Source organism: Poecilia reticulata, chromosome 14 (assembly GCF_904066995.2).
Source record: "Poecilia reticulata chromosome 14, P_reticulata-male-v2, whole genome shotgun sequence".
Taxonomy (NCBI): Eukaryota; Metazoa; Chordata; class Actinopteri; order Cyprinodontiformes; family Poeciliidae; genus Poecilia; species Poecilia reticulata.
The window spans coordinates 6,866,536-6,889,617 of NC_088843.1; the positions used below are offsets into that span (position 1 = coordinate 6,866,536).

The 23,082-nt window shown below is 37.3% G+C and overlaps 2 protein-coding genes across 8 annotated transcripts in view; both read right to left on the reverse strand.

The window, feature by feature from the left end:
- Nucleotides 1-234: 234 nt before the first annotated feature.
- Nucleotides 235-9,182, reverse strand: fhdc3 (FH2 domain containing 3). The gene is made up of 12 exons (XM_008427264.3): nucleotides 8,560-9,182; nucleotides 7,482-7,984; nucleotides 7,125-7,186; nucleotides 4,955-5,057; nucleotides 4,364-4,449; nucleotides 4,049-4,149; nucleotides 3,904-3,974; nucleotides 3,685-3,792; nucleotides 2,150-2,220; nucleotides 1,948-2,065; nucleotides 1,693-1,857; nucleotides 235-1,531 (listed from the first exon to the last, which is right to left on the reverse strand). The coding sequence occupies exons 2-12, from the start codon at nucleotides 7,923-7,925 to the stop codon at nucleotides 530-532; spliced, it is 2,331 nt and encodes a 776-aa protein (XP_008425486.1). The 5' UTR covers nucleotides 7,926-7,984; nucleotides 8,560-9,182; the 3' UTR covers nucleotides 235-529.
- Nucleotides 9,183-9,560: 378 nt separating this feature from the next.
- Nucleotides 9,561-23,082, reverse strand: part of arfip2b (ADP-ribosylation factor interacting protein 2b) — a 54,895-nt gene continuing 41,373 nt past the window's right edge. For 2 of the 7 annotated variants that reach the window (XM_008427254.3, XM_008427256.3), the window contains exons 3-10: nucleotides 18,155-18,211; nucleotides 16,622-16,730; nucleotides 16,215-16,271; nucleotides 14,428-14,543; nucleotides 14,043-14,264; nucleotides 13,777-13,934; nucleotides 13,018-13,192; nucleotides 9,561-12,885 (exon numbers count right to left, since the gene is read on the reverse strand). In XM_008427254.3, coding sequence (XP_008425476.2) covers nucleotides 12,730-12,885; nucleotides 13,018-13,192; nucleotides 13,777-13,934; nucleotides 14,043-14,264; nucleotides 14,428-14,543; nucleotides 16,215-16,271; nucleotides 16,622-16,730; nucleotides 18,155-18,211 — 1,050 coding nt within the window. In that variant the 3' untranslated portion in view covers nucleotides 9,561-12,729. The remainder of the gene's footprint in view (nucleotides 12,886-13,017; nucleotides 13,193-13,776; nucleotides 13,935-14,042; nucleotides 14,265-14,427; nucleotides 14,544-16,214; nucleotides 16,272-16,621; nucleotides 16,731-18,154; nucleotides 18,212-23,082) is intronic. The other 5 variants (XM_008427255.3, XM_008427258.3, XM_008427259.3 and 2 more) reach the window with 5 other exon arrangements.

Here is a 23,082-nt window from a genome sequence, read left to right on the forward strand (position 1 = left end):
AAAGGCTAAGGTCAAAAGATTACATGAGAGGACCTTAGTTAATCTAGTGAGACTGTGTGAGAAGAATAATTAAACAAAAACATAGCACATAGTGGGTTGGATTACAAAAAAAGATGATATGTATACTACCAAACTAACAAATTGCAAGGGTTTATCAAGGTTAATAATGCAAAGGGGGAGAGTTCTGAATTGCACTTCCAGAGATATATTAACCTGAAAAGAAGTGCACATTAATTACTTATACATGGTAAATATCTTTTTATTAATGTACAATAAAAAACACTTGCATGGATTTCACAATTTGTTTAGTCTCCCTTCTCCCCCAAAAGAAAAAGCAAAAGGGAAAAAAAAAAAAAAAAAAAAAAAACACCCTCAGAGTGCAAAGCAAGTCCCCATTTGCCGTATGCCCTCTAAAGGGTAAAAACATGACATAAAAAGACAAACATTCAACATTAGCCATATAAAACACAGAAAAACTGACAAAGCCTAGTTTCCATCTTTAAAACTTTAGACTAAGAAGTGAATCATTTCATGTTTTCTCTTCCAAATTGCAGAGTTTACTTCTGCTTCCAATACGTTTAAACAAAGACTTTAATCCAGATGACCCCTCAGCATAATTTTCCACCTTTCTGTCACTTCTTTCCTTTATATCTCCCATTTTTGATTCAAAGGAGAAGGATCTTTGAGACATGCTTCTCTGGAACAAGTATCTCAGCCGGAAGCCCATTCTAGGAGAACGGAGGGTTTCATCCACGGAGGCCGACCTGAGCAGTGGTGCCTGTGACAATGCTCTCTGACGGATGCACTCAGGAAGGGAGGCAGATCCTCCAGATGGAGAAGTCAGACTTTCCTGACTACTATGAGTTTTCAAGTTGGTTTCATCATTCTCCCAGACTCCATCATCAGGATCATTTCCAGAAGACGATGATGATCCTCTCTGGGCTTTGCCTCGCAGGGCGTTGCTTCTTGGAGACCAACTTACGGGGCTCAGAATAGTCCATGGAGATCCCACAGTACCATTACTGGTAAAGAAGTAGTCCCTAGTTCTAGGTGAAGGGGTACGTGGAGTACTAGCCTCACCCTGTTCTCCTTTCGAATGCCGAGGACTCCCCGGTACCTTCTCATCATTACGGCTGCCTTTGACATTTTGGTAGGAAAGCACCTTCCGGGTTATCTCACGCATCTTTTCGGCTTCTTCCTGCTCCAATTTTGCCAATTCCATGTCTTTAAGTAGCTTAGTTTGTTTCTTCTCCGGGCTGTCTGTAGTTTTGCAAGGAATTGGCATTTCTTTTTGTGAAGTTTGAGAACAGGATTCAGAACGCAAGCCTTTAGCCTGGGGTTGGAAATTCTTCCTACATCTGCTTAAACCAGACGGGGGTTTGGATAGAAGGTTGTGCAGCGCAGACTCCAAGCATGAGTCATCTGTAGGGTCAAGTGCTGAACATGATGCCACAGAGCGTCGTTTAGCAGCTACTTGCATGCTCTCCGAGCGCTTGTGTCTATGTTCAACAGCTTCTCTCTCTCTGTTCTCCTGCAGGTCATGTAGAAAGAAAATATTTCATAATGAACCAACCCTCCAGAAAGCAAAACCAAAATAAAACTCAAAGTTATGAAAGGCTCAAGCCACTGAAGGATTACGTTATGATCTTGTAATAAAAATGCTGGATATTGATCAATCTTTGGTCTTCTTACCTGTACAGCTTTGTCAAACCGTTTACAGAATGAGTAAAAGATGGAACAACACTCTTCAAGTTTGAAGGTAGCTGGGTCTTCACAGAAGTACCCTGCGACAGCATCGCTTAAAGCCTTCAGCTCACTTAGGGACAGGTCAACGTCTGCAAGCATAGAATCTGCCCTCTGTCAAAAAGTTATAAAATACATGTATAGATCTTAGTTCTTTTAAAAGGTGAAAATTTGCAAACAAAGACAGCATTTTTTTTTTTTTACCTTCAGAAATTGTTCTATTTGTTGCAAGAGTCCAGGGTGTATGCTGCTAAACAGCTTAACTTCTTCCATCTTCTGGATTTCCCCCTTCAAGTCCTTGATTATGTCATCTTTACAAATTCTTTGGTAAAATTCAGATACAAACTTGTTCAATCAGATTAAGTGAAAGAAAAAAAGTAGGATAAAAACACATCTAGAGGGTAACCTTGATGCCATCCCAATGTGCCCAAGTTGGCTGGGAAAAGTCAGCAACTCTGCATCAATCTCCTCTGCTTGCTGTGGATGGCAAAGAAAATAGCTTCGTAAGCAAATTGACAGGACTGGAGTTTGTGCATCAATGTTTTTATCTCAAAATATGGCAGAAACCCTTTTTCATTCACGAATGAATGTTAAGGCATGCAGAACGTGGTCAAATAAATTAAAATAACCATTCACATGCGTTAGCCTAGGAGGACACTGTTAATGGTACAATGAAAAGAGATCAGGCAGTTAAAGCCGTAGATTGTTGATATCAAGATAAATTCACTGGCTCACCATTTTAGCATTTCAAGAGAATTAATTTTCTAAGACAAAAGGCAGCAGTTCTTTGAGCAACACACAGTGCTAGCTGTACCCATCAGCTGGTAACCACTCTGATTTTTCCAACAGGGGCGTTATAAAGGGAGCCGACAGACAAATTGAGATGGTGTTTATTAACCCCAACCAGAGTCACTATGAATTATCAACATAAACCCAGTATATCAAATGCGTGGTACCAAAGGACAACATTTAGGCGCAATTTGCAATGACCTATTTTTCTTAGCCATTACACTATGACTATGTAAAACAGGAAGTCTTTTATTCAGTCAAAGTGTGTAATATGCATGTGCAACATTTTGCCGAGGTGACCTGATTCAACACATGACGCATACTGAGAATGAAAAGAAATGAGAATGACTACAAGCTGGTAAAATTAGGACAAATAGTTACTTGGTAAGTAAATTAAATTGTCCTAATATTAAGCCCCTGATGTGCTATGGGGTATACCATGCAGAAATTTCCCCATATTCCAGCATATTTATTGGAAAGAGGTTTAATGCATTATTCTGTCTCATTTTTTCAGGTGTAATGTTGTGCGAGGTTACCAGCCCCCATGCCCTCCGACAATTCTGTGTTTACAGTACTTTTGCTTAAAAACAAAGAAAAACAAAAAGTAAAAATAAACCCATAAAAATTGAAAAGCTTCGTTGTTTTTACCCCAGACACGTCTAGATTTATTTACAATATTACTGTACAAGTGCTATTAGGAGAGGAGTCTGCGTTGAACATAAAATATAAGTACTTGCTTCATCTGTGTTTTTATGAGCCTCCAACTCTTAGGAAGGTCTCCTGCTTGGCATAACGGATCGTGCAGAAAGGAAAAACGTACATATGCGCATATTTAATTAGAGGCGTATCAAGGGGTTTGATATTATGCTGTGAATGCTCAATTCTGCTTTAACCAAGATGGACAAAGAAACTGCATTTCAATTTGTACATACTGAGTTTGATACACCTAGTTTTACTTGTGGTAGCACCATTTTCCTCACACAACTCTATGTGATCTTCATGGAGAGCAAGTTTGTCACAAGCTAAACCAAGTAACTTCATTGACAAAAAATATTTGAGATTAACCTCTTGCAGTTTCATTAATTTATTTGGAAGTGCAGCATAACTTATTGTGCCTTCATAAATCATCTCTATCCCAATTCTACACTTTACCTTGGCAACATAGTGCATGAGGTTCATGCCAGGCTTGTTGGCTTTGGTGTCTGCCAAGTTGAGCAGGGAAGCCACCCTGAATCCTACGGCATTTGCACTGTAACCACCCTGAAGGAGAAAGTTTTTAATTTATTACTCGGTTAAGCGTTTTCACAGAAGCATAACATCCATTAGTTAATACAATGTAATAAAAAATGATTCTACAGGAAAAATACCAACAGCGTTCATGTAATTCCCAGCTTTCAATACTAGTCGAATCACCGAATGGAGGTCATCGCAGTCCAACAGTTCTAATGTAGGAGACGAAAAAGATAAAGTAGGAACATGTAGGATTGTCTGCAGCTCGAAGCAGGTGAAATATTACCATTAGCTGCTTTGGTCATGACCGCAATGGCATTCTTCACTTCCTCCATGAGGGGAAGGAACTCCTCCCTCAGAAGCATCATTTTTAGATGTTCCCCGTAGCTGAATGCAAGACAGACGAGCAAATAAACATTTTTCGCTGTTCCAAAAAAAAAATAATAATTTAACTACACAAAGAACTATCAGAACCAAATTATAAAAACAGTACAGTGAAAGTCAGTTGATACCAAGACCAAAAGATTGATCAATTTTATTGTAATTTTGATAACTTGATGTTTGCAGCAACATTCAGTTAAATATTTAAAAACAGACTCACCCATGGACTTTAATGAGCTGTACCATGAACTGGTCTGCCTCGGGTAACACAGACAGTTGACCTCTGTATGACTGCAGCTGTTTTACCTACATGTTGACAAAATGATGACCTACCGTAAAAAAAGAGTTCAGATATCGCTTGTGGAATACTTTTGCATTTAGACATTTACATAGTTATCAGGTATGAAAAATGATTCTACAGGAAAAATACTAACAGTGTTCATGTAACTCCCAGCTTTCAACACTAGTCTAATCACTTAATGGAGGTCAATGAAAACCGATTTCATGTTTGTAAATTACTTCATTTTATGTTAGTTTACATAAGTAACTAAAGGTTGCATAATGTCTTGTTTTCTTGTCATTGTGCTTAGCATGTTATCTCTGTGGGTACAAAATAAAACAACTTCATCACAGACAGGAGATTTCAAAAAATTAAAAGAAATACTCTACTTTAAATTCATCAGTAAATAGGGTAATTTTGGATGTACTCAAAAAAAATGTTGCCACAAACTATTCCACAGAACCATAGCTCTGCCGTATTTTTGTTTTGACTCAATGTATGCATCGACAACAGGAATAGAGTTCCTGTTACCTCACTTTCTTCTGGTAGAAGCTTACAAAGCTCTTTGAGTTTGCCATTTCCAAACCTCTGCCAGTTCCCCTGACGAATGTCCTCCACTATTTCACTCACAGGCCTACAGAGGGAGACATGCACACGACCAAAGTTAGAACACAAATAAAACAAAGTGTTTATGGTATTATCAGTACAAATATGGCTCTTTTACACAACTCTTGCTCTGTAGTACCGGCAGAACACACTCACTAAACAATATGCTAAAGAGCAATCTCAACACTGATTAAGAACATGGCATTCAATAAACTTCAACAATGAGAAGTTAATAATTTCACATTATGGTTCATATTTATGAGAGATGTTGATTTAAAGATTTAAATTATCTTAAATCCACTAATAGGAGATTTATTGCTTCAAGTATGACCAATTTCTAAACTCTTTATAGCACATAAAAATGGATAAACACTCTTTACACAAAGCCAGATTGTTTCATCTAATGTAAAGCAAATAAAAAATGCCCACAAGGTGCACAGCAGCTGACACAGTTTCAGTTAGACTAATAGATCGAAGCTGACATCATCGCAGCACTTTGTGAGAGTCACTTTGGTATACAAATTGAGAACTGAACATACAAGGTTATGTATTTATAGACTGAGTGTGTAAAATCAAAGTTATAATTCCTTATTTGAGTGTACAGTCAAGGCCAAATAAAATATTTTCTAAGTCTTTCGCAAAGTGATGGAGAAAAACCATCCTGTGTATTTACTACTTCTATTCTGGATTATTGCAATTTTTTACAATCAGGACATTGTAAAAAATTGTTTATATATATATATATATATATATATATATAAAAATAAAACAGAAATATTGGTAAATAGTCATCAGGTCTTTCAAAAGGCTGCAACAAGAGTTTGGATGCAAGTTAAAAAGAAAGATCATATTCTTCAGTATGAAAGGTATGCACAAAAATCAAGAATATGAATTATGGATATTGAGTTGACCATAAAATAATTTGCACATATTTTTCCATTTTTAGAAGAGCTAAATTAACCTCAGAAATTAAAAATATACACCTGGTGCGGGGAAAAGCAGCTTGTGATCATATTGGCCAAGTACATAGTTGTCATGAAAAGCATGAATGCACAGCACATTGAAATACTAAGTAGTGTTGCACATCTATAATATTACAAACATTGATAATGTGATGGCAATTGTAAACTGAAATATTTGTGTATTTTTCAGTTTGTTTGTTTCTTTTCTTCAGCTCACTGTTGAGTTCAGAGTAAATTTGGAGTTAGAACTTTTAGTAGGCTGCCCTCTAGTGGAACCAACTCCCACTTTCTTCCAGATATGGCATACACTCCATCATCATGTAAAATTAGGCTTAACATCTTCATTTTTAGATGATAAAATTTAAAACAGTGAAGTTCAATGTGTTTTCTCTATACAGTTATGCTGCTAAAAGAATAGGCTGCTCTTTGTTATCACTGACGACTTTAAATGTGTTTGTTTTATTATCTACAGAAAGTACTCCAGATCTTACAGCAAGTTTGCCTGCATCTCATTACTGACATTCAGCTCTAAGTCAGTAGAGATAGATGGCCACCCCCAGGCACTAAAACACTGCAGTCACATTAAAACCAGAAGAAATGACGGCTCATTCATTTTATGTGTGACCCTTAATTGCTGCCATAACGCAAGCGACTAAACCAAAATGGCAAATGGACAAGTAACTCCTCCAAACCTCGAGTGTAGCAGTGGAAAACTGCATTTTATACCATTTAAACTACAAAAACCTCAGTAACTAGCTACTTATATTTATATTTCTGATCACATATTTTTAAACTTGTTACTATGATACTGGTTGAATAATGTATTAAACAGTTTAGATGTTTTTGCTAAATGGTCTAAAGTGACGCTTTAAGAAGGGATTTCCATGTATTTGCATGAGTTCAGCTGAGATAAAGCCTTATAGTTGGGTAATCATTAGCACAGTGGAAGTGACTCTTGCATCCAGATACCCATGACTAAAAGTCTGACCGACCTCAAAGCACAGCTTAAGTCTTTTAACTTATTTTGGTTATTAAGACTCTTGTTCACCTTACATGTTTCAGTACAGAGTTTTTCACAGCATAATTTCTACCATATGCATCTGGCTATTACAATATTAAAGACCCAACATTACCTTTTGAAATGTCTTAGGAAGATCCCGATATTCATGCTTCGCTTAGAATCCAATATTGTCACCTAAAAACAAAATGCAGGGTAAACTGAAACAAGGCTAAAAAGATTGTAGATATCTCTACAATCCAGAAAATATCAACATTTGCGGAAGCTGGGGAAAAAAAATCCAGACTGTTTTACTTAAAACGGTTCCGCACTGATAGTTGTGTGGAACTTAAAAAAAAGAAAAGAAATTACTTCCTCCTGGCGTCTTTACTACTTCTCCTATTTAGATTATTTGCAAGCTCATAAGAAAAAGAAAGTAGAGCCTGTATGGAAAATAAAATCAGTTTCTTATTTGTACATATCCATTAGTTACCTGAGAGTCCTGTCCACACAAGTTCATCCCATCACTTTTACTTAAACTGAAGACTTTTGAAGCCCGTAGCGATGCCCTTTTGTCATCATGACTAAATAACTCTTCCATGGTTTGTATATTCAATACCAGGTCCCTCTGAGTCCGTTTGGATGTCCACACGTTCAGCTTACCCAACACATGATGGTTAGGTAGTGTGTCCCAGTTCAGTTTTTTCATGGAACGTCTTTGGATGTCACAAGAGCCAAAGGATGCAGGAGGTGGAGGAGCTGGAGGAGGAGGAGGAGGTGGAGGGGGTGGGGGTAGTGGTGGTGGTGCTTCTGTACCATTAGCTACAGGAGATGGTTGGACATTCAACTCTTCTTGAGCATCCGGCACAGATGGAGGAGAGGGGTCTCTGGATGAACAACTGGGCGAAGTAGGTTTTAAACTCAGCATCCCCTCCATCTGTTTTTCCCCTCAGATCCAAAGGCAAATGGTAATTTGCACCTATTCATCAATCAGAACTGAGAATACACAAAAATAGTAGTTTTATTTTTAAAAAGCAGTATTTTTTGACACATAAACATTTACTTAGCTAGTGGAAATATGTGAATATACTACGGTGTTACAATAAAAATATTTTAATGCACTGAACTGATCCAACTTTATGTATTACAATAGCCATGCAGGAGATTCAACTCCCATCCATAAAACACATTCAAAGGAAACGCAGAAGAAAAGTCCGTTAGCAGAGCTGTGTGTTTGAAATATTTAATGGGTACCTCTTTAAATAGGCTTTTGTTGATATATATGTCATGAAAGTTCAAGTCAAACAATCTATTCTTAACGGAACATTTTTCAAAATGTAATTTACCTGGTTATTTTAAAAATGAATCATTCAATATAACAGATTTAGCAAAGCATTTTTCGAGACATCTACGGAATTTTGTTATTCTAATAGAAAAATGAAGTTGTGACAAGCGACTTAAAATGTTTAAATACGACAATTAATGCATTTATTCCAACAATTTTAACAGGACTCGCTATAATCTGGCCTAAAACATGTCTGAATTTTTTAAAAATAATATCATGTACTTACAACGCTTTTTAAAGCCTGACTAGCTTTATGAAATTTGGCGTCGTTTCCTCCCTGAATGTCATGTGCCAGAAACAACAGTCACAGGTGCAGAGAGTCTCTAATCAAATTCAAGTCAGTTCCCAAATACAGGACCGCCCTCAAGATAAGAGGCGGATGGGTCCGCTCCTTTTTCTGTCGCCGGCACACGATGTGGTGCCTGGAGGGAAGGAGAAGTTAAAACAACAGCAACAGTCAATGGTTAGTGCCTCTTAGACAAATAGATAAGTGTGCAGCAAGTGGACTACATTGATTCTTGGCTCCAGTCATTAAATTGAAAGTGTATTAGGTATCTAAGATTTGTCCTTATGGCAGCTGGAGGGAACACACAAACTCCATTTAGAAAGGCTGGGATTCCAGGATCTTCTTGCTGCATGGACTTTATGGACTTTGTTTAAATTGGTTGGCTTCTTGCCATAAACTTGACTTTTAAGGCAAGTAAAATCTAACATAAAGCCATAATTACAGCTACATCTAAAAAATATATATTTTGTTAAAAGTGCAATATTTCCTGCCAATCATCTCAGAAAGTTCAATTCATATTACCAGTATGTACAATCTTCACAGAGTAATATATCCCGAGCTTTTGTTTCTTGGAATTTTTATGATTGTAGCTTACAGATAAAAACCCAAAAATATGTGTTAGAATACTGTGAAACAGATTAATGATGTAGCATTAAGTCTTTTTAGGAATTCACTAAAAATTACATTATTCCTAATGTTATTCATTAGAAATGATGATGCTAAGAAAGGGAAAACAGTTGAAAAGAACAAAACTCCATGCCAATGATTGGTGTATGTACATTTTTAACTCAAAACTCTACTTGATGACACATAAAGGTCGAACACAAAACTTGGTAGTTTATCTTTTAATTACGACTTTTTTTTCCTCTGCATTGCAGTCCTATGCAGGATGGCTTTGATTTTTGTGACAAGTCAAACCTCAAAACACCAATGAGACCAAGTTCAAAATTACTTCCTCAATGTTTTATTTGACCAATTCCAGATGGTTCCTTGTCTCCATATAGCAAAACGCATTACAACATAAATACAACAATGACAAAAGCCAAATAAAATACAGACAGTTTGAAAGTGTGAACTTTCAATTTTGCTCCTTTGGGTTGGAGTTGGACTTTTGAGGTGCAATTGAGGAATGAAGGCAGAGTATCCATGACAACTTCATTTATCATCATAAATACCTGAATTTCAGTACAGTACATCAGCTCAGTCTACAAAACATTTGCTTATACACAAATAAAATATATATATATATATATATTTATGTATTTTTAGAAATCTTGGCTTTCATGTGGCGACACTTCAATCTTTGCAAGAATGTTCAAGAGTTATTTTTAAATTCAGCCATTTCCACAACTATGGAACAAAAAACCTGTATTGCCATTCCTTTTACTGTCCGATAAGGAACCCCAAACAAAGCAGTTTGGAAAAAGGGATCACATTTTATGTATTGCTTCATGGTAGTCAAGCAAACCAGGAGCTCGACGGTAAACTGATATAAAAACGTCCTCGCCTTTTAAATAAACCCTCGACTCCTCCATCATTCTCACCAAGAGTGCCACATGACTAGTAAACTCACTTTTGATTATGCTTCTGCCAACTTGAACGTAACAAATTACACTATGCCAGTCCATGCTAGGTGACAAACATGGCTGACAAGAGCTGACCATTAGTGAAAGCGCACATATCTACATTTCAGGATTGTTATCTGCCATGCAAATAGAGAACAAGTAGCTGGAGGAATGACACATTTACTGTGACGTGATATCATAGAGAGGCTCTCGTGAGCACAGAATCAGTATTCTTAGCCCATATTATTTTTGACTTTGATCATTTTATACAAATGAAATTGATGTTTTTGGGTGGTTCAGTCAGCGATTTGGTCATTTCATCGTACTGTATCGCCATCTTAAGTGTCATGTGAAAAAGCTTAGCTTTTGTTTTAATAAAAAGTGACAATTTCAACAAAGCAACACTGTGAATACAATAAATAGTGATATGTAAAAATTCAACTCTTATGCTAATGCTTCCATCAGTGATTGTTTTCTTCTGCAATCTTCACTTTTCATATTTTCCAGAATGTGATACTAAAATGATCTAATTAGTAACACTAGATAGCCATCGTGATCAATTCTTAATTCAGCAGAATCAGAAGATGCGACAGTTTTTGTCAAAAGACGCATAGTTGTTAGTTTCACACAAATATGACACGGACAATTCAAAGTATCGATAGAATAGAAAAAAAATGTAATAACTTTTTATGTGATACTACTCAGTAAGAGTTAACTAGTGAAGTGGCTCCAGTCACATCTCTTCAATCAAACAGATTGTAAAAAGACACGGGCATATTCCAGTGTGAAAACCAATCGGGTAGTAAAAAAAAAGGAAACAATACCCACGTAAACAAGGCAAACAAGGTCAGCCTCCACCTAACATCTCAATCTATTCAAAACCCAAGGAAGGCTGTGGCAGTGCTCCTTAAATGATTGTTGCATATCTGAAAGTTGAACAATTTTCCTTGTTAATGAGTAAAGTCTTTGATGGAGAACATGCTAATTTATAGTAATACTCTACAAATATCTTTGAAAGTTGAAGTAATTCTTAATTTTAAATTTACATTGATTTTAAATCTCTAGATATTTGTTTGTAGTGTACTAGAAATGGACATGTGTATTTATAAACAGTTTTAACTTTTTTCTTGAATATATATTTTTTATCACATAACTGGTTCCTCTCAATAAGCTGGAACATCATTGAAAAGCTATTTTAGCAATTCAATTTGAAGTCAAACATATATAGTAGATTCATAACACAAAATGATACAACTTGAATATTTATTTGATGATTATGCCCTAAACCCACAGAGATACTCAATTAAACTCTTTGTTTTTAAACCCAAATAAAAGCATTTTTCATGCAGAAATGTCATCTCCCTCTAGGCTATAGACTCTCTATGGGGTTAAAGTAAGGCCAGTTTGACGATTAATGAAGCACAGTGTTACCATGGCGATTAAAGCTTTTGGCAGTGTGGGCAAAAGCTTGGCAGGTATCAAGACTTGCTGGAAAATGAAATCAGCATCTTCGCTGTTTGCCTCCTGGTAAACAGCTGCTATGACACCAGAATTGAATAGTGGAAAATTAACAGCTATGTCTGTAGTTGCTTGTGTATCTTTTACAATGTGACTTTTTCCATCCACTCAACTTTCCATCAATGTGTTTTGATACAGCACTCTGACCAACCAGGCTCTCCAGCAATGGCCTTTTGTACCTTATTCTCCCCTTGGAGGATGTAACAGTTTGCCTGTTGGAAATAATCTTCTCACTAATTGTTTAGGCCATAATGGTTCTGTTAAAAATGATTTTTATTTGTCTTTTATTAGTCTAAGCTAAACTATTCATTAGTTCCAACAAATAATCATCAAAATAAACAGGTTATTGAGATATATCACTGTGTGTAATGATTCACTTTCTGAATGAAATTACTGAAATAAATAAACTTTTGGACAATATTCCAATTCATCAAGGTTTACTGGTTGCTCATAAATAAGGAGGCACAGTTGGGGAGTGATGAAGGTTAAAAGGTTCAAAAGTAGTGTTAAATTACAGTAGTGTTTTAGTACTTTTGCCATTTTCTTCTTTACAAAAGTCTCTGTTACTAAGACTGCGGAGTTTTACGATAAACTCCAAGAATCGGGAGCACTTAGAGGAGTACAATAACGCCCATAAACATGACTAACAAGCACACACCACAAAGTAGGTGCAGAGATAAGGAAGGTGTTTACATTGAGCGGAGAAGAGGGACAAAAGGTGAACAGTTAAAATGAAAATAAAAAAAAAAAACAGATCACAAGGAGAAGCTGAAGTGGATAAAGGAAGTTGGAAAAAGAGGCACAGAAAAACCCCGTTTTTTTAAACTGGCCACTTAGTTTTCTGATGCATTAAGTTCATGAATAAATCATCCATCCATCAAAAAAAAAAAAAAGATCTCAGCATCTTCATCCACCAGTTTATCTCAGTTTGTTTCCTTCTGTAGTGGTCCTCTGCAAGCTGGGTGATTTCAAAGGTAACAGGTGTAGGTGGTTGAGACGAAGATGGCAAGGATTCCCGCAGGGCCTCTCACTGCTCTTCTAACCAGGAAGGCTTGTCGGCCCCTGGGGGCCTCAACTTTATGTTAAACTGCTTCAGCGTTTGCTCCAGCTGCTGCTGATTGCCAGCAAAGTACGCCGAGATGGCATTATGGAAGAGAAGGAGCTGCTTATGCATTACCTTCACCTGATGAAGGGGAAAAGGAAAATCATATGCAGGTTTAGGTTTGGTTTGATCAGATCACAAAAACAAACCCAGCATGCCAACTTTTTAGCGTTTAGAAAACAACGACGATTTAGACCTACAACACAGACTAACCTTATTCTCCTCCAGAAATTTGAGTTTAATGATAACATCTGAGCGAAGGCGTTCATACTTTTCCTTCTGAACTTGGTACTGCTCTTGTGCAGCATCTATACGGGCCATGGTCACTGCATCTCTGGGACCCAAACTTAGCTCCTCAAGGTCTGACCGGTAGGCATCGAACTCCAGTCTGAACACAAACAAAATGAAAAAGAGAACATACATATATTTAGATTCAGAAAAGGATATTCAAATATACAGAGAAAAGCTAAACATCCCTGTACAGTAAACATTTACTTCCAGTACAACAATACTTAATATGTAAACTGTTTTATTACTCTCCTCCCACTAGGAGGCAGCAACTGCATGTTATTCAGTGCATCACTGACATGCTTTCTTAATACTGCATGTTTGCAAGAAAATTCATAGATAATGTATATATACACTTAAAAATATTAACAATATGTACATAATGAAACCATATGTGTATCTTTCAGTAATGAAAAGTTAATTTTAAGTAACAGTGAGTGCCATTTTTAATGAGGAAAAAAAAGGAGAAAAATGTGTTTTAATAGTTTGTCAGAAGCAGCACATTTATTAGCAACTGTCTCAAACTAGCATTTATTTTTGGTTTTTCAACAAAGATCTGTATAAAGTTGTTTTTCAAGTTTATCAAATTGACAGAAGCATTTTTCTACAGATCCATTAACTGAAAAAACATTTTAAACACGTCTTCATTTAAAGATAAAGATGCATGTATTTAAATCTGCTTACCTCGCATTTTCATACATCCTGATTGTCATCAGAGTGTCCTCCATTGTCTTATTGACTAACGTGTTAATGCTGGACACAAAGAAGTTAATGGCACCAAGTAAAGTCTCCCCATTCTTACACAGTAGTTTCTGGGTCTCTGCATTGTAGCCAAACTCATCCTGTAAAGAAAGGAGTGAGTTCCTCATTGTGTTTTAAACTAATACAATTTTACATTAAAACATTCAAGAACAGTTGAACATGTAAAATGCTCATTTCTGAGGACTCACTCGTAGCTCTGGAGATTTCTGACTGAGATCAGCAAACGTGTCACCCAACGCGTGCTGTGTCTGCACCATGTTGTAAAAATGATTGGTCAGCGCTTTGGCCAACCGCAGCACATTTTCATATTTCCTTTTGGTGTCCCTCAGAACCTCTATCTGAGCCTCCAGCTCCAGATCCACAGTCCGAGAGCCGCGACCAAAACGCTCCGAGATCATTTGCTTCGTACACTGAAACAAAAGAAGCCACAGAAAGAGACGAATAACATACTTCAGTTCGTTCAGTGACTGTTTGTAAAGACAAATGAGGCAGTCTAGGTTTGGAAAACCTGATATTTTGTCATTAGCACAACATCGCCGTCGCTCTCACTTATGAAAACATCCGTGCAGATACCTTATAGGTGTTTAAACCCCATTTCTTCACTGCTTCATATTTTTCCACAGCCACACCACGCGTTGCCTCTTCTGCTGTCATCGAGCTGCTGCTGGTGCTGTGTTGCATGTTGGGACCTGAAACATACAAGTAGACATGGATAGTAAACAACAAACAGAAGCTAAACTTTCAAGAAGATGAGCTCGATCTCGGGTAAGATATGCCTGACCAGACATCTCCGACTCCTCGATGCAAGAAGCATTTGAAAACAATTAAAGATACCCACAACCAGCCCCTAAATGACAGAATGAATTAGGAGCAAAGGAAACAGTAATTTGATGATGATCTTTAAGCAGATGAAAAGATAAATTCCACAAGACCTTTATAGTGGCAACTATCTAAATAATCACATCTGTGGTCAGATGTGACCAATATTAAACATGTTGACCTACATTCAAAATGCTATTTGTGGCTACAATTAAAACTGCACATGTAACTGTACACACAATCACCATGGCGATGCACGGTGGTGGCAGGATTATGCTGTGTGGCCTTTCTCCAAAGAGAATAAAGCTGCCAAAAATGGTATTAAACTCAGTCTCCAAATAAGTAAAGCTGACAGAAAGACTTAACTAAAGTGGCACTAAAAGTGGCTTGCATTTGCTAAATACAAATGCAAGCCACACTATTCAGACTTTATTTACAGAAAAGTTTGAAACAAAAACATTAAACTCCCTCATAAAATGTTTCTAAAATCTGATAAAATACACTTATGTTTTTGGTCATTATGTGACAAAATGTGAAAAATGCCTGGAGGTACGAACACTGCGAGGCAAAAAGAAGGCAACATAAAATAAAAGCCAGAAAGGAGAAAAACTAAAATTATGGCACCACATGTAGAAGACAGCAAATGCATGTGTAGGAGGCAAATTTGAAAAGACAGTGAAGGACAAGCAGAAGCCAGAAGAACAAAGATAAAAAGACAACATCTATTGCATAACAGTCGGTGAACAATGCAGACGTGAGCGAATATGTGGAAGACTGAGTTAAGGCTATACAGGATGAAGACTTGGATAATTAACAATAACTGAATATGACACAGAAATAAATACAATATTACTTTTGTCAATATTTTTACATTTTATATGATAGTGTGATGGTTGAGTTGCTTTCAGTTGCGAACAATTCATATCTGAACAAAACTCTGGTGAAGAGTCAAAAAGCCTTGAAGGTCACCCACCGGAAACACTTCAGCTTTATTTCATAGCCTTAACTCGAAGGACGTGGTAAGTAGTGAAACACAGGTTAAAAACAGTCGGTTAAATTATCTACATATTGACATGGTTGTTTGCATCTCCCCTCATACGTCCCGTTTTCTTTGAAATGGACAAAAGTCAAGTCAGGTTAAAATCCAAAGTTATGTATTAGTCATTTTATTTTTCTGTTAAAGTATCCTGTACCATTCACCTTTAGAAACTCAGGAAAAAGAAAGCAGGTAAGAATGCCTTTATTAAACCCCTCTCCAGTAAGGCAGAAGTGCAGAACAGGAACATCCCCCAACAGTTTAAAACAAATCACCCACACCGCAAAGAGAGCATATTTCCAAAATGAGTAATTTTCACGAAAGAACGATTGGAAATATATACAGAAATAAAATAAAATTAAATACACCTTAAATTTGATCCACTTCAAAGAAAGCATTGGAAATTTGTTCAGAACCACTACAAACTCCTAAATGTTATTTTTTTTTTTAGGTTACATTTTGGAAAGAAGCTCTTGATTACAAATAATAATTAAACCTAGGCCACCTAATCCTGTTACAGGGATCCTTTTGTTAAACTCAGGATTGTAGGACACAGCAGGGCCTGAGAAAAAGAAATAATAAATAATATCACACCAAAATAAAAAAATAGTGGCATGACTGTAAAAAATTTTAGTCAAATAGCAAATGCCTCATCGGTGAATACCAGGAGTCAAGTGCTGATCGTGATCAACAGTATTTTTAACAATGAGCTTAAGGATAAGGTTCTTAAAACTAAGCCTATAAGTTAGTTTTTAACTTTGCAAATTTTTTTCAATTCCCTACTATTGTGATTTAATCTCATATCTCAATTTTAAACATAAGCTATTGGAAAATACATAAATAACAGAATTCACAGGGAATACTGACTCGGACACATAAGGAAGCCCAACTCAGGAAGGACTGAAGCAGTACCTTTAATAGAGCCGGTGGGAATGATCCCCTCAGCTGTTCCTCCATAACCTCCAGAAACGATGCTCGTCTCGTTGAGGTTGGGACCTGATACCATCACCTGCTGTAGATCCTGCACAGGTGATAACCACAACAGGAATAGAATAAAAACAAACATGTTGGGTATGGACATACAGACATTATAACTTCAGTGTTAATATTAGATTGCTGGACATACAAAGTAAAAGTCTATCCTCGACTGGGACAAATAGTACTATGGTAAGAAGCCAAAAGGGAAAATTAAAAGGGAAAAAAAGGCTTAAAACACAGTAGTGCTGGTCAAATGTGTGTTCATTTTAACATATTTCACTTTACCAGTTGGTATTACGTATTAAAGTAGGAGGTGAAAGAAACATTTGTTATGGACAGATTCACTTTTAGGCAAAACACCAGACTGATATGAATCTATTCAAATAAATCCTCTTATTTTACTTCAACACAATGATAACTACAACTATAAATCTTTCAGTAAATGTGGTTTACAACAACCTTAAAATGATTTCAAGACTGACACCGTTTCTGAAAAGCAACAAGCTGATTTACTAATATAGCTACATGTGATGAAAGATTTTTTTTTTTTTTTACAATGTATATTTTTCAACCTTTGTCCACAAGACGCACCACCATGAATGTTTTAGAAGTCTCACTGCTTCAGCACACCTCTAGTGATGGCTGATTAACAGGCTTTTGCTGAACTAAAATCCTCTGCATCAGGTGTCTTAAACAAGGTAAACATCTAAAACATGCAGGGCAGAGTGTCGTGTTCATTACCACAGCAGGGAGACGCTGATAAGACTCCGATAAGACATATAAAAGCCTTTTCCTAGAGTTTGTTTTTATAAGGAAAATACAGAAAATAGCTCCGGATTGTGGAAGCCATTTCCTTTTAGTAGACAAATACAAAAAGTATGATTAAGACTAATGACAGGAAGTGAAAATAAAAGAGGGTGTGGGGCATTTTACCCTATTTGAAGTCAAACATATCAAGTACATTTAACATAATTTTCAATTTGTGAAGACAGAGCTCTAACCCCATAAAGTTCCTTCTTACCTTAAAAACACATTTGAAACAATAAAAGGAATGACATCACAATGTAAGAGGAGTGAAACAAACATAAAAACACAGGTTTGGTAGAAGACAATGTTTAGAAGAATACTATATTCTGCTCGTCAATGCCAACCTGCAAGAGATTATTAAAAAAAAGAAAATCGCCCACAGGCATCACCAAAAAGCACACACAGCATGTAGGTCAAATGAGCCCATTCTAAACAATCCAGATTAAATAACTTTGAGTTAACAAGAAGCTGTTTATTAATGCGAGTCAGTCGCCCCGAAACATTTAACAGACTCCTAGCAACTGTTAGTATGAAACACAGCACATAAGTTTCCCATTAAAGCCTGATATGACATGGAGAGAGAGAGAAAACAACCCACTGAAACCACTGAACAGAACAACACCGACACCACAAACGCAAATGCACGAATGGCCTGCTCACCCTGGTGCCTCTGGAGCTCCCTACCTTCTCATCTAAGCTCCACTGCAGCTTTGCAGCCTGCACAGAGATGGAAGGGTGGGGGGTGGGGTCGACAAACACAACAACAATTTTTAAAAAAATAACAGAAGGAGAGACAAAATTAAAAACTCATAATTCAAATGATGAAACAACATGTACAACAAAAGGCTACTGTAACAGAAACAGACAGGAGTGATGACGCAAGATGCACACTAGAGAGGAAGGACATCATCACTCACTCATTGTTTGGCTCGCTGATTTTAAAGCATGAGTTGATTTGCAATCAGACCGATTTCACAATTATTTCATCACGGCAAATTAAATGAAAAGCAAACACAAATGTGGGAATAAAACTTATAGATACACAACAAATGACAAACATTCAAACAAAACAAAATAAAAACATTTAGAGTGATTAACATAACAGGCACGACTGTGGACGGTAACTGATTTTCTCCTCACATCCCGCTGAGACACGGGCTTCATCCACAGCACCGCAGCATTGTGTGAGAATTCATAGTCCCAACTAGGGATGCACAATAATATACAGCTGCACATGATTATGTCAGTTAAGTTGAATTTACATCAACCTTATGCCTCTCTGTCTGTCATAATGTCTCCAGTACTCTCTGTGCGATTAGGAACTATTATCTATCAGGTGGGGAAGAAGTGAGTCTTTATCCAATATACTACCATATTTTCCGCACACCGGATTATAAGGCGCACCTTCAACAAATGGCCTATTTTAAAACTTTTTTCATATATATATGGCGCACCGCATAATAAGGCGCATAGAATAGACGCTTCAGTTTGGGTTGCCGTACTCTATTATTACACATCTACATTTTTAAGAAATGGTCCCCGAGTACTTTATGTAGTAGTCTGCCCCAGTCCAACACAGACCAACCGATACGCTGCCGCCGCAGTCTCTGTCTCTCATCCCCCCTCCCCTCAAACTTTATTAACAAACCAGCGTTCTGACAACTATCCCAGCATGCACCGAGCACTTCTTCTTCTACGGGGGAAAATGAAGTCAGCGGCTGCTTACCGTAGTTGCTAGACTTGTCGTGGCTCAATATCGGTCCATATATAAGGCGCACCGGATAATAAGGCGCACTGTCGACTTTTGAGGAAATTGAAGGTTTTTAGGTGCGCCTTATAGTGCAGAAAATACGGTACATTATTTATGAATACATTTGACACTCGAGATAAAATGATCAACTGGATACATCTCTTTGCTATATGAATCTTGCACACACTAGTAATGCAATAACAATACATTTTGAAGCCCTAATCCTAACCACACTAATCATGTTGATGGCCTTGACCTCTGTCATAAAAATGTCTATGTTTTCAAATGTTAGGAAAATCCTATGTACCAGGCTTTTTTATTAAACAGATACTCTATCCTAACAAGGAATAATATTTATTTAGTGACAAAAACCTTCAACTAACCTTCAACGGGTGAACTATGCCATAAAAAGATCAACAGTCCCCTTCAAATGTGATTATTTTTTAAATAATATATGGCCCACTTCAAAACAAAAAGAGAACAAGATAGTGAGCAATTATCTGTCTTGTAAAGCAGTAAATGATGAATGTCATTATTTTCAGTTTGGTTTTATTTAGAGTTTTTCAGTTTGTTCAGTGTAACAGAGAGATAGAGACAACACTAGAAGTCCAGGACGTTTTGGAGAAATCACTCTTCTATTTTACTAATATATGTTTTGTCAATTCATGTTATCCATGAATTCACCTTAATTTAGACAAAAATTTGTTTTTAATAACTTTTTCCAAGAACTAAACAAAACAGGCATTGTGCAAATTGTACTGCAATCGGTAATACCATCTTTAACAGACTGATAACATATGAAGGCTCTGAAGAGGCTAAATAATGCAAAGAGTCAAAGTAAAACCTCTCAACATTGCCAAAAAAATTCAAGTATAAAACTTAACATTCAAAGGCAAATACAGGTTCCATTACAATAAACAATCCTGAGTTACTGAATGAAAACTTCCTGATAGCATGGCGGCTAGCTGATTACTGCTAGTTCTTATTGGCTGTTTCTGACTGAGCGGAGTAATTATGCAGAACAGGGAGGAGATCGATTATTTTTTTAGAGATTATCTCATGTTAGGACAGCGAAAGTTTTAATACGTATGTAAAATAAATTTTTTTAGGTTAGATGCTGCAGCTTTAAGCAGAGGTTTGGTGTGAGAGTCACTACCAGGTGGAGCAGAAGCGGCGCTCCGTCTGTGAAATGTTACTACCTGTAGCGCGTAGCAGCGGTTCAACAGCGAGAGCAGAACCAGCGTCTTACATCGCAGCTCGAAGACTTAAATAATTTTGCGGGTTATTTGTTTAGCTTTCTGACCGTCATGTTAATCTGGGTGAGTGTAGCTGTGCGCCGCTTTACCTGCTATCTAATCCTCCATATGTCTTTTTTACTGCAGTGAGCCTCGATGTAGCCAAACTCCGTCAAGTATGGCATTGTTTTCATGTCGTATTAGCTTCGTTGTGTTGATGCATTTTGACGTGCTTCAATTTTCCGCCGCAACACGCAAACTTCCCCATTCACTCAGTGCGTTATAGTTCCACATCGCTTAGGATTTGTTGCTGTGCGTTTGCGCAGTGTGAAGGAAAGAGGAGACCAGCTGCACAGGCAGGCTGCGAAATGAGATGCAGGTGATCGGTATCGGCAACAAGAGCCAATGATCGCCGATCACCGATCATGCACTTTTTCACGAAAATCGGCCAATTATGATCGGTGACCGATCGATCAGCACACCTCTAGTAACCATGATAGGCTAAAATCTATTTCAGCGGGTCAGTGCTTTATAAAATCAGTAATCAAAAATGTGCTGTTATTTGAACAGATAACAGAAATAACACAGCTTGCAGTCCCTGACAAATACTTCTGAAAACATTTGATTTCTCTAAAGCAGAGTGCAATTATTTTAAGAAGCAAAACAAGAACTTTATATTTTGTTTTACAGCACTAACCAATGTTGCGGCATCTGCTCAACGTGGGTGAAAAATGACATGCATGGCTTTCTCATTGCACATTTGCAGTGCTGTGTTTGCTCGAAATAAATGACAGAGCATAAAGAGGAGAAACTCTTCAGTGACTCATCTATTAGCTAACGTTTTGTTCATCACTGTCCAAGCAACAGAACTGACCAATAATAGGCTGCTTTCCATGTAGACCCCCGGTCCCTCCATTTGTTGCCTTAGTGCTTGGCCAGGGAGCTCCTTGGCAGTCAGCCCCTTCTCCATCAAGCTGACAGTCACCACCCCTGTTCTGACACATGCACCATCTGAAACCAATTGCGGCTCTCTATTCTGCCAATCTTAATGTTTCTGTGCATGACCGACACAGGCAGCTTCAGCTTCACACTAGTGCTGCACGACAGTTCCCAATCTGATTGTAGAGAGCTGTCACCCAAGGACAAAGCCCTGCTAGTTTCAAGTTGCATGGTTGCTATGACAGCTGCTCGACAGACAGAAGAGTTGAACACCTCTCTTAAATAAACACATGAGAATGAGCTGGCAACCCAAACCTGTTGAATATTTGACTTACTATTGGACAATACCAAGAAGCAGGAACCCTTTTACAACTTGAGCGAAGGCATACAATTGGTGAGCAAATAATAACTAACTGTAAAAGCTTCCTCCAGGATCTTTGTTCCGTTTGCCCAACAAGGCGTTCCTAGGGATGTCGGAAAATCAACAACCCTTTTCCAGTCTGAGACCTTGAAAGTGACGTCTTTCCCTATAAAGGTTTTTGTTACGGCTGTATTAATGTGGTTTATATCAGAATGTAAGAAAATGATTCAATAGCAAAAGTAAAAGGAATGCGGGGTGTTTTCTGAGAAACATACATTGTACGTCTTTGAAGACAGCTGTCAAAATAAATAAAGCCCCTTTTGACCTTCTGAAAACATATTCAAAAATAAGATAAAGGTTTGATATCAGAACAGAAGAGTAACATTCTGTAACAGAATTGGCTCCTTAAACACACCAGAGACGAAAGTGTAATCCTATACACAAGCTTACAAGAGTTGTTTGAAAGAGCAAGGGGTTACCAAGGAGACAGCTGGACTACAGCGCCTGATTTCCACTACCTGATCTCCCTCTCCTGTGGACAAGCAGGCTATCCACTACAACACAATGCTATGTGGACAGAAATACAAAAGTCACAAATACAAGTCAACAATATATGTTCAGGGTCTAAAACGATAATAAATCTGAAATGAGTAAACGAATAAAAGAGTGGGGGTTAGAAAACATAACTAGATGACTGCAAAGTAACTTGCAGCTTCTAAGAGGAGTCGTTTTGGTACATGTTTTCACAGATTGTGGGGTGAATGGCATGAACAGAACAATCCCACTCAGCTAATCATGTGACAGCTGGGAACACAACCCAAATCCATAATCCTGAACCACTAACGGGAAAAAAAATCCTTAAAAACGACAACAAATGAAAAAAATAAGTTCAATAAACAATGATAGCATGTAATGAGAGCTAAACTTAAATCAAAATAAGTTAAAATGACTTTTCAAATGTTGACAGAATGCGTAGAACGACAAATGAAGTTTTGTTTTTTGTGTGCTCAGTGTTAGTTGACTTCCTCAGCTGAATATTGGATGCGTTTTAGTTGCTCTACACATGAGCTTTACGCAAGAACCGCAGCGACGAAATCTTCACATCTGGAAATGTCAAAATCTATACCACTCCCCTTTATAACTCACGCTGAAAAACTAAAAACAACATTCCATGAAACTGGATCAGGATATTCCATGAGAGCAATTAATTTATACCATATAAAACAACATCCAAAAAATCATCAGGCAGTACATAAAATATGAAGCAAGTCCTGCACATACAAACTGTGTTGTGTTTGCTGTA